This window comes from Falco naumanni, chromosome Z (assembly GCF_017639655.2).
Source record: "Falco naumanni isolate bFalNau1 chromosome Z, bFalNau1.pat, whole genome shotgun sequence".
In the NCBI taxonomy this organism is placed as follows: domain Eukaryota; kingdom Metazoa; phylum Chordata; class Aves; order Falconiformes; family Falconidae; genus Falco; species Falco naumanni.
In genome coordinates this window covers 54,145,640-54,163,853 of record NC_054080.1, presented here as the reverse complement: position 1 = coordinate 54,163,853, position 18,214 = coordinate 54,145,640, and the positions used below count along the sequence as shown (strand labels likewise).

At 36.0% G+C, this 18,214-nt stretch overlaps 1 protein-coding gene across 22 annotated transcripts in view; it reads right to left on the bottom strand.

Annotated features, from left to right (window-relative positions):
- The window catches only part of PTPRD (protein tyrosine phosphatase receptor type D), a 380,568-nt gene that overhangs the window by 294,589 nt on the left and 67,765 nt on the right, over positions 1–18,214 (bottom strand). For all 22 annotated transcript variants that reach the window (XM_040580319.1, XM_040580317.1, XM_040580325.1 and 19 more), the window contains exon 2: positions 719–886. In XM_040580319.1, the coding sequence (XP_040436253.1) occupies positions 719–803 (85 nt within the window). In that variant the 5' untranslated portion in view covers positions 804–886. The remainder of the gene's footprint in view (positions 1–718; positions 887–18,214) is intronic.

Sequence of the window (18,214 nt, the reverse complement as noted above, 5' to 3'; positions counted from 1 at the left end):
ACATTACTTCTGCAAGAAGACACAGGACAGCTGGGGAGAATGAACACATGTAAACAAGGCAGACTTAACGATTTCCTAACGAAAAAGAAGATATTATCTTCTCATTAATAGGTAAACTAATTGACCAAAACACAAGTTTCCCATCGGTACAAGTAAACATAGGTGCTTTTTCTCACTGAATTGTCACACATTTAGGCCAGCTATTAAGTTGTCAGTTCTGCTTGATTTGTTTGGCTACTGTATTCTGTGACAGCTGTTGGAAAAAAATAGATTAGAACAACTGTTGTGGCAGTTACAAAAGGCCTGAAATTTTAATTGGACTGGATATTAATTGGGGAGTGGTATCTTGGGTTTTTTTGCAGTTTCTGGTGGGGTTTTTTGTTGTTTTTTAAAACCAAAGTTAAGAAAGAAATATTCAAAGAATGAAGATTTTTTAAGGGATTTGACCAATGCCTGGGGTAAGCAAGGTTGGTCTTCATTTTGACTATGTAACTTTGTGGCAATGATCTTCACCATCTGAGATGGAACCATTAGTTGCTTAAGGTGGCATTAAGAAGAAAAATAGTAAGGACGCTGCACAAACAATCATCTTCGAACACCAGCCGTGATCTAGAATGGACCTTGCAGTGTTTTAAGAATTACTCAAAAGGAGACTCGTTCTGAGACCCTTAGAAACCACCAGGTGAGAAAAAAAAGTGCAAATGAATAATAAGCTTACTTTCAGCATCAGTATAGAGTAGCAAGCACAGGAGCACCACCATTGTCCTGACTACGTGCATCATCTGACAGCTTGGCACCAGCATGCTTTGGCGGCCTTTTCCTCACTGGCTTAGAAGCCACTGGGAGTCTGTCCGGTCTGAAATTTCAGATGAAGTATTTTCAGAGCCTGTGGAACAGATAAGAAAAAGAGAAAAATACAGTTAGCAAGAACAGGGCAGAGATTTTCTGGGGTTTTTTGAGCATTCACAATTTGAGGCAAAACAATTTTAAAGGGCAAAAGTGTAAGTGAGAAAGAAGAGTAAGCTTGATGCATTTCAGACTACTGGCATATACCAGAAGATTCAAGGTAGGGTACATGTTAGCACTGATCCAACATATTTCTCAGTGCACCTTTTCTACCATAATCAAGCATCTCTCACACCCTGGATCTTTTGTCATATTCAACAGCACCTTCTGAATCACAAGAACTTAATTGTTGACAAAGTTTAAGTAAAACACATCGCTGGAACACACACATTGCAAGAAGGGAATCAAAGTGGATTCAATATCCAGAATAAGAAGTCCACTTGCAAGCAGCATACTGGGAGCTGATGCTCTGGCATCTGGTAAGAATAACACAGAAAAATCTGCTTCATGAGATGTTCTTAAAGCTAGACATGAAATCTAGACATAGTTATCAGAGGTTACAATTCCGCTTGTGATTTCCTGTACATATCTGATATATACCCAACAGAAATTCAGCATTGAAGAAATGGCTGAGAATCCAATTCAGTCCAACTCATTTATTATGATGCATAATTTAATATGATACACAGGGAGCATTAGAGCTCAGGTACCTGACTTAAAAAAGAAGTGTCTCATTCTTGTCCAAATTTACCACACCTAAACAATAACATATATTAAAGAATATAAAAATATTTTTCCCTCTAACAGGAAACAGTAGAGATATCCCCAAATAGCCTGACATCACTAAAATAACACTGACATGTAATTTTGCTTTTCAAAGGGTCTGCAACACGTAAGCTTTGGCAAGTTTGATACTATCTTTTTTGTTACCACACGAGTGGTTTCCATGAAGTAAAGATAAAAAACAAAAGGGTGGAGAAAAAATTATACTAATTACCATTCCACAAGAAAGATCTTACAGATTTGTGGGTGATATAAAGAGTGCATTTTACAGTATGGTGTGACACTCAAAGAAATCTACTCAAGGAAGAAAAGACATGAGCAGCTGGCAGAAATCTACAGCTAAAACTATCTTTTGAATCAGCTGCTGCCATCAAAAAATACAAATCTAAGAAATCTTCATAGGCAAAGTGCTGAAGACACCATCTCCCCCCTTTCATTGCTACCACCTTCATGCCAGCATTTCAAATGACAACAAAGTCCATGAGACAATAGTCCTGTCGGACTCAATTTGAGTCTGTGCAAGAGTATCAGAGCCAACTGCTACATAATGATTCCAATGCTCTCACAAGGATGGAGATATATGAAATGTACTCTCAAGGAAGAGGTGATTTTGATTCTGCTTCTTATAGACTGCAGGAATTACAAGGGAGCCCTGAACTGTCTCCAAAAACAGCTCCCTTGTGAATAAAATTTTATCTCTTTATTGGCATGCAAACACGCTAGCTGACACATGAAGGTAAATGGCAGAAATGCGATGGGTACTAAGATTTGTATCTGAACCATAAACTGCTCCCTTTAGCAGAGGAGGAAGTGGAGTTGAAACAACACTGATAATTAATAAGGGGAACAGAGGAGGGGGAAAAAGGTAACCAAAAACGTGCTTGTTTTACAGAAATGTCTTTTTAACAGAGCACTGGGGATTATTTTGACACATTACAAATATTCCCATCAAAATATTAGATGTGGTATCTAAAAGAGAAAGTATTATTAGTTACTTGGAGAAAAAAAAAAAAGGGGGGAATTTTAAAAATCTCATGATCCTAATATGTGAATATGCTTTTATCCTCTATTACCTGTCTGCAAATGAAGGGATGGATCACAAAACCCAACAAAGAAAAGGGTGAGAAAAAAAAGGAGCGCTTTTTTTTTTTTTTTTTTTTTTTTTTTAAATAATTAGATTGACATTCCATTCTCTCTAAATGCACATAAAAGCAGTTGGGAATACTGCATTCATTGTCTCTGCCTTGAAGGTGATACTCAGTATCACTTCAATGATAAAAAGCAAAACCCTCAGTACTTCCTTTCTTTGCTGCTTTCAAGTTTCATGGCTCCAGCTAACCTGAAAGACACACTAAGGTTTCCAGCAGACCCCTTGCCTCTTATTTTCTTTTCACTGGCCTATGCATCCATAGCTAGCTTCTAGGTTTTTAAGTTAAATATACAGAAGCACTTGAATAAAGATGGAGGGTGGGTCCTTTTTCTTTCCAGTGAGCTGAAGATGCACTGTTAGCAGAGGCATGCAGATGATGAGCTAATAATACTAGGGAGAAGCAAACCAAGAGAAAATCAGGTGCTATCAAGCCTCTCCACACAAGTCTGCCTCAGCTTTACCTACAAAAAAGCAAAGTTTCCGCCAGGGACGCTGCTACTGTAAATTATACCAATCCTGAGATCATAATCATCTGGTATGTAGGTCTATACTTTATTTGTGAAAACTAACATGGAAATGCAATTCCTTACAAAGACTAAATGCAATTATCAAACACATATTAACTTCTAAATCAAGCTACCCTAATTCCAAAGTAAAATTTTCATCTAATGCATTATAAATTCTTAAATGAGGTAGTCTCTTCCCTTTTCTATTTCTTCCTGACAGTGGTTTGTTACATCCAAAGTGTGGTACCAGTGACAGTGAAAACACAAACAACATTTGAGGCACCAGGTCATACTCGCCTCTTCCACAGAGCACCAACATTTGTCTCACAGAGTGAATTTGGAGTGAGGCTGCTCTTAGCAGCCTGGTACAGCATTCACAATGCACCAGTGCAGAAAGATGAGACTTCTTGGTAGAAAACCGAGCACAACAGCTACAGAGAAATCAATAGTGATTAAAAAAAACCTCTCTTTGTGAAGCTTTAATAAAAGCTGGTTTTGTTTTAGGGTAAGTACTGCATAACTACTGTATTAAATAATCTTAGATCATCTCCAGAAAACTACCTATAAATAATTTCTTCCACAACCAATTTTCGTATCTTCCTCAGACAAAAAAGTTGTTAATAAAAAGGTGAAAACGAAGTGAAAACTAGGTAATATATCTTTCATTAGCCCACTCGTAAGTAAGAGCATAGATTTTCTCTGATTAGTGGTATCTACCAATAAGATCAGTAAAAGCAGAGACATTCAGGCCCCCAGAGTGTTCAGTGCAGAGACACAAAAGAATTCTCCTCAGTTGGGGTACAGGAGATGATAGCACCTAGGCATGGGCACATTCACCAATTATCCTCAAAAGGATCAACTGGGTCAATGAAACATCTGAACACTGAACTACTTCCCTGCAGTTTACTTTATGTCATGGCTTAACCACAGCCAACAACTAACTACCATGCAGCAGCTTGCTCACTCCACCACCCTCCACCCCTGAAGGATGGGGAGGAGAGTCAGGAAAAAAGGTAAAACTCAAGTGCTGAGATAAGAACAATTTAATAATTGAAATAAGATAAAATAATAACAACAACAATTATAATGAAAAGGAGGGAAAAGAGGAGAGGAATAAAATCCAAAGGGACAGGAGGAAAAAAAAACCCCAAAGTGACACACAATACAATGGCTCACCACACACCGACGGATGCCCCCAACCCATCCTCAAGCAGCCAGCCCCAGCCAATTCCCCTCAGTTTATATACTCAGCATGACATCCCATGGTATGGAATACTCCTTCGGCCAGTTCAGGTCAGCTGTCCTGGCTGTGTGCCCTCCCAGTTTCCCGTGCCCCTCCAACCCTCTGGCTGGCAGGGCCCAAGAAACTGGAAGGTCCTTGACTTCATATAAATGTTACCCAGCAACAACCAAAACCATCCGTGTGTTATCAACATTGTCCTCACACCAAATGCAAAACACAGCACTGCACCAGCTACTAAGAAGAGAATTAACTCTATTCCAGATGAAACCAGGACACTTTTAGTACCAAAAATAATGGTTTAGGTCCTAACAGAGCACTCAGGAGGAGATGCTCCCTGGACCAAGACAGTTAAAGTTATAGAAAATGCTTACCTGAAGGCAAGTCTTAGAATTAAAAAAGTAAACACTAATTTTATTGATCTGCTTGCTTTTCCATGCCTGTATGTGCATGTAAACACTTGATAACTTAACAGAAATTTAACAGCAGGGAAGAGCTCTCGGAAGAGGCTTGAACACAGACAGAAAAGAAGTCATAGCAGATACAGGAAGCAACATGGAAAAAAAATCCAGTAACAGAAAATTCTGGAATACTGGAAAGTGAAAATATGAGAACTAACTTGTGCTACTAAACAAACAGGAGTTGTAATTAAACTTTTCTGAAGTTTGAATCTGTTCAGAGATAGAATTTTAGTTCCTGGCCATCTCTGGTCTGCCACAAGGACTTACAAGAAAACTGGATACATCTTACTTATGTTTTTTTGTTGTTTTTTTGTTTTTTTTTAAAAAAAGTTTCTTTAAGAACAAGCGACAGGCAAAGAATGAAAGAGAAGACTGTGTTTACATTCTGTTTCTACATTCATCACACCCACAATCCTAAATTACATCCATTCCCTAGCCACAGATTTCTAATACCATACATATGCAAGTGAAGAGAAACAAAAAAGAAATTTGAAACATTACTAGAATCAAGTAAAGGAAAAAGTACCAATACTTCACATCTTTGCATATCAATCAAGATCCCTCCTTAAAGAAGAAAATAAACAGATTTCATAGACAAATCTTGGCTGCAAAAACCTGACTGACAGCTGAATTATTACTAGAAATAATAGGAAATAAAATTAATGCTTATAAGCTGTTTAACCAAAATAAATTCAGAAATACCTCTTGGTAAAACAATGTCTTTTAAAGGGAAATAAATGTATTTTCCAAAGCAATGAGGGAAATTGTTAGAAGTTCTACATTTACATTGCTCTTTTATTGATTAAACTTGATAAAAGTTTTCATTGTTGACCTGCTGGAGAAGTCCTACGCTTCCTTCATTTTTTTATTCTTAAAATAAGCCAAAATGCAAACACATGAGTAAGAAAATTTAAAAGACAGATGTGTTGAGTGTTTCAAAGCTTCATTTTATCAGTCCCTGGATAACAATACACCTTAATGGTCCTCAGTCATTCCTGAATTCCTCTATTACTGTTATTCCATCACAAGTGAGCACCAACCCTGGAACAGCAGGTTTCTGATCTCAAGAAGGCCTTTGAACTACATCACTGTAAGAGCACCACTGAGTTGCAGCGATAGGCGGAATTTCGCTTGTATTAAACAACTTCATGTATTCAATCTGATTCTACACTGTAATTCTGTTCTGGACTTCAGCAAGGATTATTCTGTTACCATGCTGAACAGAAAATGGTATTTCAATAACTGAAGAAATAAAGGAAATAGATAAATTAAATTAATTTAGTAAATACATTAATTCAACAACAGCAAATTACATTAAATATTGCATCACAGATTTGTTCTTCTCATGGAGAATGTTGTTTAGAAGTATTTTTTTACTTACAGAAATACTGATGTTCGTATGTAACCTTAAACCACACACAAAAAAACTCTGCCTAATTTCACCTTTATGCAGCTTCACTCACATTCCAAATCATGAACTAAACAGCAATTTGTAAGTTGTCATGTACCTCAATGCTTACAAACTTCTGCCATCTTAAGTCACTTCTGGACATTGAGAACTTTTCCTACTCATGGTGCAGAAATAATTCACTAGAGCATCGTGCATTTTTAACTCTGTGCCTCCCAAATAACAGATTAAAAAAAAAAAAAAAGCTATGGTGCTCACAACAGCTGAATTCCTGAGATGAAAATAGCCTTGCTAGAGGATAAAAACATTGACGTGTTATCTGTCAATGCATATTGAAGCAACACATTGTTGAGAATCTGTGCTAAGAATTTAAATCAAGCTACAAAGCTACAGATAACAGGTGAAACAGACAGATGAAACTTCTCCTACTAAGACTGACTTCTTGCCTGAAAAACACACTGCCAATACCCTCTGTCTTGACTACTGTCACTCAAGAGCCCTGTAAATTACATAGCTATAGTTACCCTGAAACAGTCCAGCTCTTACTTTGCCCACATGAGAAATTAAAGCAAGCAAACCCTGTTCTGACTCGATTAAAAAAAAAAAGAAAGGAAAAAGAAAAAAATAAAGACCAAAAGAACCAAAAGAACCAAAAGAACCAAAAGAACCAAAAGAACCAAAAGAACCAAAATAAAGAGGGGAGGGGAGGGGAGGCGAGGGGAGGGGAGGGGAGGGGAGGGGAGGGGAGGGATCTGGGTTAATCTGTACTATTACATTCTTTCATCAGCCACAGAACAGAAATAGTGAAAAATACACAACGTTTGTAAAATATCTATTTTTCTGTATTTAGAAAAAGTAAACACTACCCTGGAAAACAGCAAATTTCTAATTAACTTCTATCCAACAGGCCTGTACTCAGTACTTCACTGAGTACAGACACTGTACTCAGTGAAGCCACACCTTGAACACTGTGTTCAATTGCAGGCCACTCGCTACAAGAAAGACATTGAGGTGTTGGAGAGCATCCAAAGAAGAGCAATGAACTGGTGAAGGGTCTAGAGAACAAGTCCAGTGAGGAGGGGCTGAGGGAACTGGCATTGTTAAGCCTGGAGAACAGGAGGCTGAGGGGAGATCTTATAGTAAACAACTACCTGAAAGTCCCCTTCAGGTGGGTGGGAGTAGGGAGGTGAGTGTTGTTTTCACCTCCCAAGTAACAAGTGATAGGACAAGAAGAACTGGCCTCAAGTTACACCAGAGGAGGCTTTGGGTATGAGGAAATATTTCATCTTTGAAAGGGTTGTCAAGCATTGCAACAGATTGCCCAGGAAAGTGTTGGAGTTACCATTCCTGCAGGTAGCAACTGTAGATGTGGTGCTTCGGGACACAATACAGTGGTGGACTTGGCAGTGTTACATTAACAGATTTGATTATCTTAAATGTCTTTTCCAACCAACATGATTCCATGATTCTATGACTCTAACAATTGTTTTCCTCCAGGCTTAAGAACAAATACAATGACTATTTATACACAAAAACATTTACAGAGTGATTTCTGCCTTTGTCTCAAAAGAACAAAAAACTAAAGAGCAAATCACTTGTACCAGGCTATCTGCCATAGACAGTTTTGTTAAAGTCTTCGTTTGCTGTTTATTGCATTACTTGAGCAACACTGGAGCTGTGCAGCTACCACCTTCTAGGACAAGCTAAAACCTATGAGCATGTGAGCCACATACCAAAATGTTTATAAAGCCACTGGGCCATACACTACATACTCATCAGACACTCCCAGGATAACAAGCTCCAAAACCAGCTTTCAAGCAGATGCTTCTCGAAGTCCTGCAGAAAAGTACCACTCCTAATGAGAACAGCTATACTGAACAATGAGCAGCTGATTTCTGGGACCCCAGTTACTGTCAGAGTCAGCATTGTCTAGTGGTTTGCTTCCTCCCAGAGCTAGGCATTTGGACAACCTAGTAATGAGAATGATCCTACAACTCCACTGCTATGCACATGACATAGGCTTGCTAACATTGCTTGCATCTAAAAAGCTAGCAGTTACAAAAGAATTTTGACTCTTCTGTGTCTTTCCAGCATGGAAATTGTGAAACATTCAGGTTGGGCCTCATCTTTAGGATCTGGTTGAAGCATACTGGGTACGGCAAATACTAAAATAAACCTAGAAATAAATTTGCAGGTCTGGAGCTAACACGTCAAATATGACTTCCTGCATTGCAAGGCATCTTTTATCTATTATATTACCCTGTAATTTCTTCCTTTATGGCTTCTCTTTTTCCTTTTCACTTCATAGTTTTGTTTCAATGCTATCCAATACACTTGTTGCCTAATCAGATTGAAGCATGACTGACTGAGACAGTGAATTTGCAGTACACACAGGACAGTAATCCAGCTGCAGCTAGTTTAGCCTGACTGCACTTTATTATAACGTTGCTGACGGCAATACAATCGTATTAGAGGAAGAGATGGAGAGCTGAAATGGTTATTTTTCAAAAGTAGTTGGCATTATAAAATTATTTGATAATAAAGTACAAAAACTTCCTCAAGCAATAGAAGTATTATGCATATCCCATTCTAAGATACGGCATAACAACACACAGTTGTCCACAGTTCCTCTTTTGGAAAAAAAATGAGAACTACAAAATTTCTTTTTAAGTCAGTATTTTTTATTACCCTCAAAGAAAAAGTCATGCTATGAACTCTGAAAAAGAGTTAAAAGTCAACAAAGCCTACTGATATTTTATCATTAGAAGCTTCACTACTAAGGCAAATACCACTTGGTATACTTCTAGATACCAAACTGATGTCATAATGTAGACAAACCAGTTTGGATACTAAATAAAATTGTAAAATCATGAGCAGGCCCAGACAGCATGGTTCAAAATGTGTTTTTCTTTACAAACCATATTAAAAACTACAGCTTTATCTGTAATTAGCAGAAATGAGTGGCTTAGAATGGCCACTTGAAGTGGCAGTTCAGGTGCTTCTTAGAACCTATACCTCAAGCCCCTTCAAATGGAAAGTGAGAAGCAGAAATATTGTATCCCCACAGATCTCTTGTATTTGTTTTAGAAAGCAAACTGAAAACGACAAAACATTTCCATCATAACCTATTACTATTTTAACAATCTAACAGTTAGTGATCATACAAAGCATTAATTAGTACACATGCAGTCATTTCTCATTTTTTAAATAACGTTTCCTCTGTGCTTTTAAATGGTGCAGCTTCTATACCCAGAGTTTTCATTCACATTGTTTCGTCCAGGCAACTTAGCACTCAAATGTCTTAGCTACAAGAATGTGATAATAAAAAGAAATCCCTGTTAGACCTGTGGTTCACCCTCTTACAGCTCTGTTACAGACTGCTAGAATAGACGAAAATACATTATACATATTTCATATATTCTTCAGTGTTTTCATGTCCTTCTCAGGAAACATTTCAAATCTATATCTTGCAACAGTTTCCCAAGCACTCATAGTTTTGGGTTGATATTAAAGAAAAACAGTGACTTTACTCTCTTCCAGACGTGCCGACCTTAGCAACAAGGTGATAATTTCTAATGTGTCAATTGCATATTGACATTATGTAAACTTCAGCTTCTTTTGTGGCCTCTTTCGGTCAGTTCTCAGTAAGAAAGTAAGAATATATTCTACCTTCCTAAATGAACACTATTTTCATAAAGGATATAAGAAAGAATAAATTTGAAATGTACTCTATACAGCTATGAAAATATTGCTGTAACATAGATACCAATAGCACATTGTGACATGGACAGGTTATGCACATCCACAACAATATTATACAAGGTGACAGCATATTTAGCAAGAATTGTTTCCCTCCCCACATACTGCAGTAGTTTCATTCTGCTAAAGAACTTCATACATACTACTGGCTTATATACATACTATGCTGAATCACCTCTCTCACTAGTTACGAACATGACACAGTTTCTGAAACAGGCAATGTGCTATATCTTCCTTTTAAATTAGCAAGACAAATCAGAGAAAAGTTATAAAAGATTAAACTGGTGAGATAACTAAACTGTAGGCACTGTTGATAGTGTGTCTTCTAAATGAATACTCAAATGGAATGAGAAACAAACTGACTGAAGATAGGACATGAAAGGGAGGTTATCCTAATTATGTTTGTCACCTTTTATAAAAAAATACATAGCTGAGAAAACATAAACGATGGTGTTTTAAGTTAGAGCTCTCTGTCTTTCAAAGTCTTTGATAATAGCATCAGAAAGAATAAAAAAAGACAGATACAAGACAAAGCAATGCATTTAACAAGGAGCAAAGCACATCTGCACAGCAAGGTTTAAGAACATTACACACATGCACGCACACAATCACAAAAAGAACAGATCAGCAGAGTTCACGTTTGTATCAAAAGACAGAAGAGACAACCTATCTGCCTTTCAGACACATGCCTTATATGCAAAGACTTCCAGGACTTCTGCTTTTTCATTTCTAGCTGGAAAGTATTTGTCTGTAAACATACTGCTATGACATTCAAACTAAAGAAAACACCTAGCCTCATGTACACACTTCCTTATATTCAGCCAGAGCTAACAAAATATTAAGATTTCATGTAGGTGGCTACCAAAAAAACATTTTAGAATTTTACACTGGTGCTTTGTACCAGAAATCAAAGTACAAAATACCACATGCTGTCATCACAAAAGCTAGTGTCCTGTAAGAAAGTACACAGGAACTTTAAGCCTTCAGACAGTCCCATTGAAATATTTCAGAATTTTCAAAGACTCGGCTTGCATTAATTCTCTCATTAGAATGTGAAATAACACTATTTATTATACTTGGGGAAAACATGCTGTGTAGTTTTATGGAATTCTCTGTATTAGCACCATTAGCTTTTGTGTTACCACAACACTGCTTCCCAAACACTGGCAGATAAAAATTACTGTGCTCCCTCACCATAAAGATGCCACTGACCTGACAGCAATACCCAAATTCCACAGGAAGCCCTGTCTCAACAGTCTCCATGCCACAAGACTGGCTGCCAGTCTCCTGAGGAAACCCCAAAGCTGTGCACATTACACTATGAAAGAGGGCTGAAAATGGCAGTGGTTACTCAGGACTCAACCATTCCTGCTGGAGTGTTAGCACTGCCCCTCAGAGAGAAAATCTCAACAGAGAATTTTAGAAGGAGCTGCAAATAATGACATTTCAGAAATTTAAAAAAAAAAAACAAAACCAAAAACAAAAACCAAACACCAAACCACCCAACCCCCACAAAATAACCTATAAAGACAATTCCTCTTCCGATTCCCTTTACTCTGAGTAATTTGTTTTACCTAAGAATCTGCCTAGATGCAGAAAAGCTTATTTATTTTTTGAAATAATGCATTCTGATAATGTATACTGATGATAAAGTATCTAGTTTTTCAATATATCTACAAGATGAGCCTGAAGTTGTACATGGAACACTGCAATAGGTTTCATCTTTTAAAACAGTAATGCCTGAGCAGCTAATGCTAACCCTGCAAAGTTTCCGCTGCATTTCTATTATAACTGTTGTATCTCTGGGCATGTGTGCTGTCCCAGGGGTATTGTTCTGTATTGATTAGCATCTTTATAATGAAATGCTCAATTACAGCTTTGAAATACCTCATTATAAAGGCAGTATGTATTTTCCAGTTAAAGATTTTGTTTTGATATTTTTATTTTTTTAATTTATTTTTTTAATTATCAGTGCATGAAAGTCAGCTTAGAAGTTCTGACAGCACTGCCGCCTCTTTGGAAAGAAACTGTGTTTGTTGCTTTCACTGTGCATAAGCTAAATTGAATTTCTAGTTATGACTGGTATGGGAGTTTGATTTTCAACTGTCAGTGTGAAGCCAGCTGTAACCAATTTTTCAATATTTTGAAAAGCCTCATTTGAAGTATACAGTTGTGAATGACTTAGGGACCTTGTCATTTAGTCAACAGAAAACTTTCAAAACCCTTTCCAACTGTACTTCTTTGGTTTAAAAAAAAAAAAAAAAAAAAAAAGTGTAAAGAAAGCTACCACAATATGGATTTTCTGCATAACTTTAGCAGCATATATAAAAACGGCAAACAAATTTTGGGGGCATGATGAAATTTGAGCTAATGTTTCAGACTCTTTTATGTATATTATCGTCTTTAGAAGCCACCTGCATCACCTTAATACTGTTAAAACCAATTTCTGCTGAAAAAGCAACTCTTTTTTTCCTGAAGTTTAAGAGCAATTGAGAGGGTGGGGAAAGTGCTTTAATTTTAAGGGTCAGAAGTCAGGAGGAAAACCTATAAATATTTCCTTTCCTTAGTACTCTGCATGCTGCAGCATGCCATCAATTTTAAACAGTGGTTTTCTACTGAAGAAACTTACTCAGTTGTCAAGATGTTGTATTAGTTTGTATTGCTTCCTCACCTCAGATGCTGGAACATACACTATTGACAGGAGAGTTATGTATTTATTTAATTATTTTCAAATTAGAATGACAGAAACAAATGGATCAAGTGACAAAATGTAAGGATACATTCCAAGCAATCTCTAACCCTTTGATATCCAGAACCAAAATTCCTCAATCTTATTATGTCATAAAATAGATCCATCACTGCTGCCAGCAGAAGGCTAAAGGTGCCTGTATAAACAGACACATGCAGCTCACAGGTTAAAAGACACGGAATAGAAAAAAAGTAGATATGCTTTGTGTCTTAAACAGACATAAAATCCAAACATGTTTGTTCAGGTACCTGTAGATGAGCCTATCATCTTTTTGATGTCCACAAAGTGCACAGTTACCTTACCCTATGTTAGAAACTTTTCATCACACAAGTCATTTTCTAGTTATTAGCATTGTGGAACCCAGGACTAGCTTCACAAATCATGTGACTATTGCCTTTTCAGTCTCCAGAACCAAAATATAAAAAATTTGCTTCAACCATTACTTTTACTTTTTGTAAGTCAACTTCTTCAAGTATGAAGTAAATGCAAATCACTATTTTTTCATTTTAGCTAATTCACCTCTTCTTTGTTCATGGTTGTTTGTTTTTTGTTTTGGTTTTTTTTTCCTTTTTAGCATATCTAAAAAACTAAAAATGTAAGAAGTTCACATACTTTACTTTAGTCATGTCACACAGACACTTCAACATCAAACAACTTTATCTGAAATGGTGTAATGAAAGCCCCAAACTTTCACCAGTCTTTGTGCCAGAGACTGCTTGAGATCTAGGACAAAGATGTATACTTACTTACTGAAGTACCAAAATTTTGCAATTAATATTGGAGGATGGCTTGAATGTATTCATACAGAGTTCACTCTACACCTTGTCTGTGGGTTCAGGAATGTATTTGATTGTATTGATGTAATCATTTGTTCATTTTTATCTAAAAAGCTGCCTTTATTTCTGCAGTTGAGATCTCAAATAAGCACATGTACTTGACAGTCCAAACAGCCATCTGATTTGGAATTGATGTTGGTATCTAGCAAGAGATAAATGCTAACTGAGATGCAAACCTCTATCAAATGAGTTCAAACAAATATTGTGCTGGTTTTTTTCTAAACCTCTCCCAATAGGTGGAGATAAGACTTCCTGAAGTTCATTGAGAATAAAAAATAAATAATCTTATGCTGATACCTGATCCTCACACTTAGAATCAATTTATATCATCGTAATCCAGACCACTGCACAGAATTACCACTGAAATAAATTTATAAATGTGAAAATTCATTCACAAACTTGTTAGAGAAAGTTTAAAGCAACGCATCCTAAGTCTCACGCAGAAATTGTTGGTTTACAGTATTATTACTCACATTCCCATTTCTTTAAATATTACTTAAATTACTTCAACAATTTTATTATGTTTTCCATGTCCTACAACTGTTTTGTTACAGAGGTACAGTTAAAAAAATAATCTGCTGACACTCTGCCCTGTTTCTTACTTCCTTTTCTCTGAAGTAGTCTTTTAACTACATAACCATTGCTACCATCCTCAGTGGTTCCTACCTTTTCCTCACAGTGATACTCAAGAGGCCTTAGACACTGAAATCCCTTGGAAATTAGGCACATTTAAAAATATACTATAGAAAGGAGGGAATTGGGGACTGTGAAATTTTATTTGAAGTAATTTCTACTGTTTACATGTTTAGAGAGTAAAATACCAGCATACACATCAGGTATACTATTTTTCTGTAACAATATCCAACTGCACACACATAAAATGGTGTCTACTCCTGTGCCATCATCAGTGGAATTTATGTGAATTACGGATTAATGGATCTCCAAGGAAACACATCATGAGCAAACACTACATGTGTAAATACTCTCCTGAAAAGGGATTCTTTCCTATTCTAGTATCATAGACTTAACATTGGACCCTGACTCCAACTGAATCTAAGATACCAAATACTCCACCTAGTCACAGCAAGGCCAGTAAACATCAAAACAAACCATAATGATTAAGCAGCTGATGTAAACTGTCTGATGCCTCCACGGACTCCCAGAAGGCAAGTTCTCTAGATCCTGAGTGATGACTGCCACTCTTCACATTTAAAACAGTTACACTTTTAAGGAAAGGCACGGGAACTTCCTATTAAGTATTAAAAACTACAGTCATTTCCTTTGAAAACATATCTTTCAGAGAATTTTTATTGCCCCCACCTGAAAACACTTGCATGTCCACTCTGTAATGGGATGTCAGACTTCACCACCCATACTGCAATCGGTAGGAATTAGTGGACCAAGTATAAGTCAGGCTTTTGACAACACAACCTATTTGACCGACTGATGCTTTTTTCCTGACATTCTTGTAGACATTTTCATATGAAAAAAGTAGATGTATTAGCAAGACTTTCTTCTGTCACGGTGGAGGCACACAAAGTCAATCAGCTCTTCTAATAAACTGGGAACTAAAAAGGCAACTTTACCTTTTCCTTAAGGTTACTTCAGCATGTCTCTTTTGAGTCAGACACTAAATCAGAGTTTTTGTTGATGCCTGGAGTATGTATGTGGTGAGGCTGTATTTTTACACATAGATATATATTTATATGTAGACATGTTTACTTATACATTCTTACATCATCAGAATAAAATTTAAAAACCACTACAGAAAAGGCATTTGTTTCAGGGTCAAAACTTTTTAGATCACTCAGTCATAGTAAAATCACTGGTTTATTATAAAACTTGAAGTGCAGATGACAGACCAGGATGTAGATTGCCCTCATGGCAGAGCTCACTCTGTCTCAGAGAAATTATCTGCAGTTCACAATATTCACTGCCCAAGCCTGACATGATGAAAAAGGCAGACACAAAGCTATATTCAAAAGATGTATTACATGTCCTTCAAACAAGGAAAATTGTAGTGGACTGAATCTGGTAAATATTACCTCTTACACACTGCACCTGCTTTTGTTAGCAGTTCTTTTTGGATGATTCTCCAGAGTGCTTCTACTATGTTCTCATTCCAAAGAACATGAATGGTCTGTTGAATTTTTATCAGCTGACCGTGACATGACAGCAGATGGCACAGACAAGAAATGGAAGTAATGTGTATATAAACATACATGTCTATTTACATTATATTTAATAATTTTCCTAAAAATTACATTGTAAAACTACAAGGTGTATATATAATTATCTCTTACATATAGATTTATTTATATATATATATATGATATAAATTCTTATAAATTAAATATATTGCAAATAACTAATCAAATTTATTATTTACCTGCTATATATTTATTACATAAAAACCTAAATACATATGCACCTTATAGTTTTACATCGGCATTTTAAGGATAATTGTTAAATATGTGGTGTAGGAATCCTGATAGACCTCCATTTGATAAAGGCTTTAGTACCACCTCACTTAATGCTTATGATCCTTCCTTTTTATATACTTCTTCCCACAGGTGAATGTAAAAGCACAGAGGTTTCCAGGCCTATGAAAAAAAGACTTAGACACATTCCCTTTCTTAATATCTATTCCCTCTGCAACTAAATCGGGAAAAGCCTCAAAAATCCATCGAGTGACCTAAGGTAATGTAAACATTCTAACAGGGAAGAGGGAAAACTTCCTTAATTTTAACTCTGTCAGTGGAAGATGTTGTAAGAAACAGGCATTACTAACTACTTTTTTTAGAAAAAGAGAGACAGAAGTCTCATTTAGAATGTCTGGAATGGTAGCCAAAGTTCTATGCCTCTCTCTTCTCTGTAGGCCACTATTCAGGTAATGGATCTTAGATAATGCATGTCTGTAAGAAGTAGAAATTCATTCCTAGATCTAAACTGGCACAAATACAAAACAACCCCAAGAAGTCCTTTAGAAGGATTAAAGATGAAACTGAAAAATATTTCTAATTTTTAAAAGGACATATTGAATATAGACAGCTTGAAGTTGTATCATTACCTGTAAAATATAGAACGTTGCTCATTCAAATTTGTAAAATTCTGGTTTATACATTTTTTCTAAAATATTAATATCATATTAATCCTTATTAACAATCATAATAAAATATAGTGGAAAAATTATAATAGTAAAAAAATTGTTAATGGATTGGGACATACCTTTATGACAACAGACAGATACATTTTAATGTATTTGGGCATTTTCCTCATTTTATTACTGGCTACAGTTGTAATATTGCAGCAGAAATATTCTGGAGTAAATATCAATGCCTTGGAAATAAACTAGGCTGTGAAGAACACAGGCTAACTTTAACAAACATAAATCATAGAACCAAAGGAAGAATGGTCTCTTGATTTAAGAGTTTATTTCAGTCTTGCTTTGATTTTATTAGCATTAAATGCCAAAAAAGTAAAGTAACATCCTTGCTCCCCAAAATCCAAACTCATACTGTAATGACAATGACAGAAAACTTGAAAGTACTGCATTTTTTCAGTATTCATAATAATACACAGCATAAACAAACTAGTAAGGAAAACACCAGTTTAATGACCATATAATATAATTTAAAAAAATGTGAAGAGTAGAATGTGAATCACTGCATATTATTATTTGTAAAACTCGATATTTACTCATGGAGCTTATTGTAAACATGTTTTGTTCACAGATTTTGTAAAAATTAGAGCCTGCCCAGAACTCCAAAAAATTGAGGGGAAAAAATTCCCTAACTGTGGCAAGTGTACACAAACTCATCTTTTTGTAGCAAACAAAACTAGCAATCCACAATTAAATGGTTTGAAAAGATGTGTTCTGCCAATTGTCTGTTGTAGAGCAACACTTTGTTTATCATAAAACATGATCTCCAGGACTGGTTAAATGATGGAAGCTTTCAAAGGTTATTACACAGTGGCTTTAGTTTATCCCTTATTTTAAAGGATATAGGTAAGAAAATGCTGAATGAAAAATCCAGTGAATAAGGCTATGCTCTAAAATTAAAGAATGAAATTAAGCTGGCTGACCAACTTCCATTATTTGTTTAGCAACTACAGAAAAAACATGCTCCCACAGAACTCCAATACATTGCAGCCTTTTAGCCCAAATTAAATCATATATATTTCCACTATTCTTTGATACTGTAAAAAACCACACTATTTTAGAAGGGATGTTTTAAAAGAATCTCACAATATAATGGGTATCAGAAAACAGATTAGAATTCAGTAAAAAATGTATTTTTAAATCATGTTTTCATATTAACTTGATAGTAAATTCTGAACATTTTACCTATAGTTACAGAATAGAATTTTCAATTCATGTCATTTGTGCCTTTTACAGATTTGATTCTTAATCTAATGTTGCCTAATTATTTCACAAGCAGGAGGCAGACTCTTAAAAGCATTGTTTTCTACTTC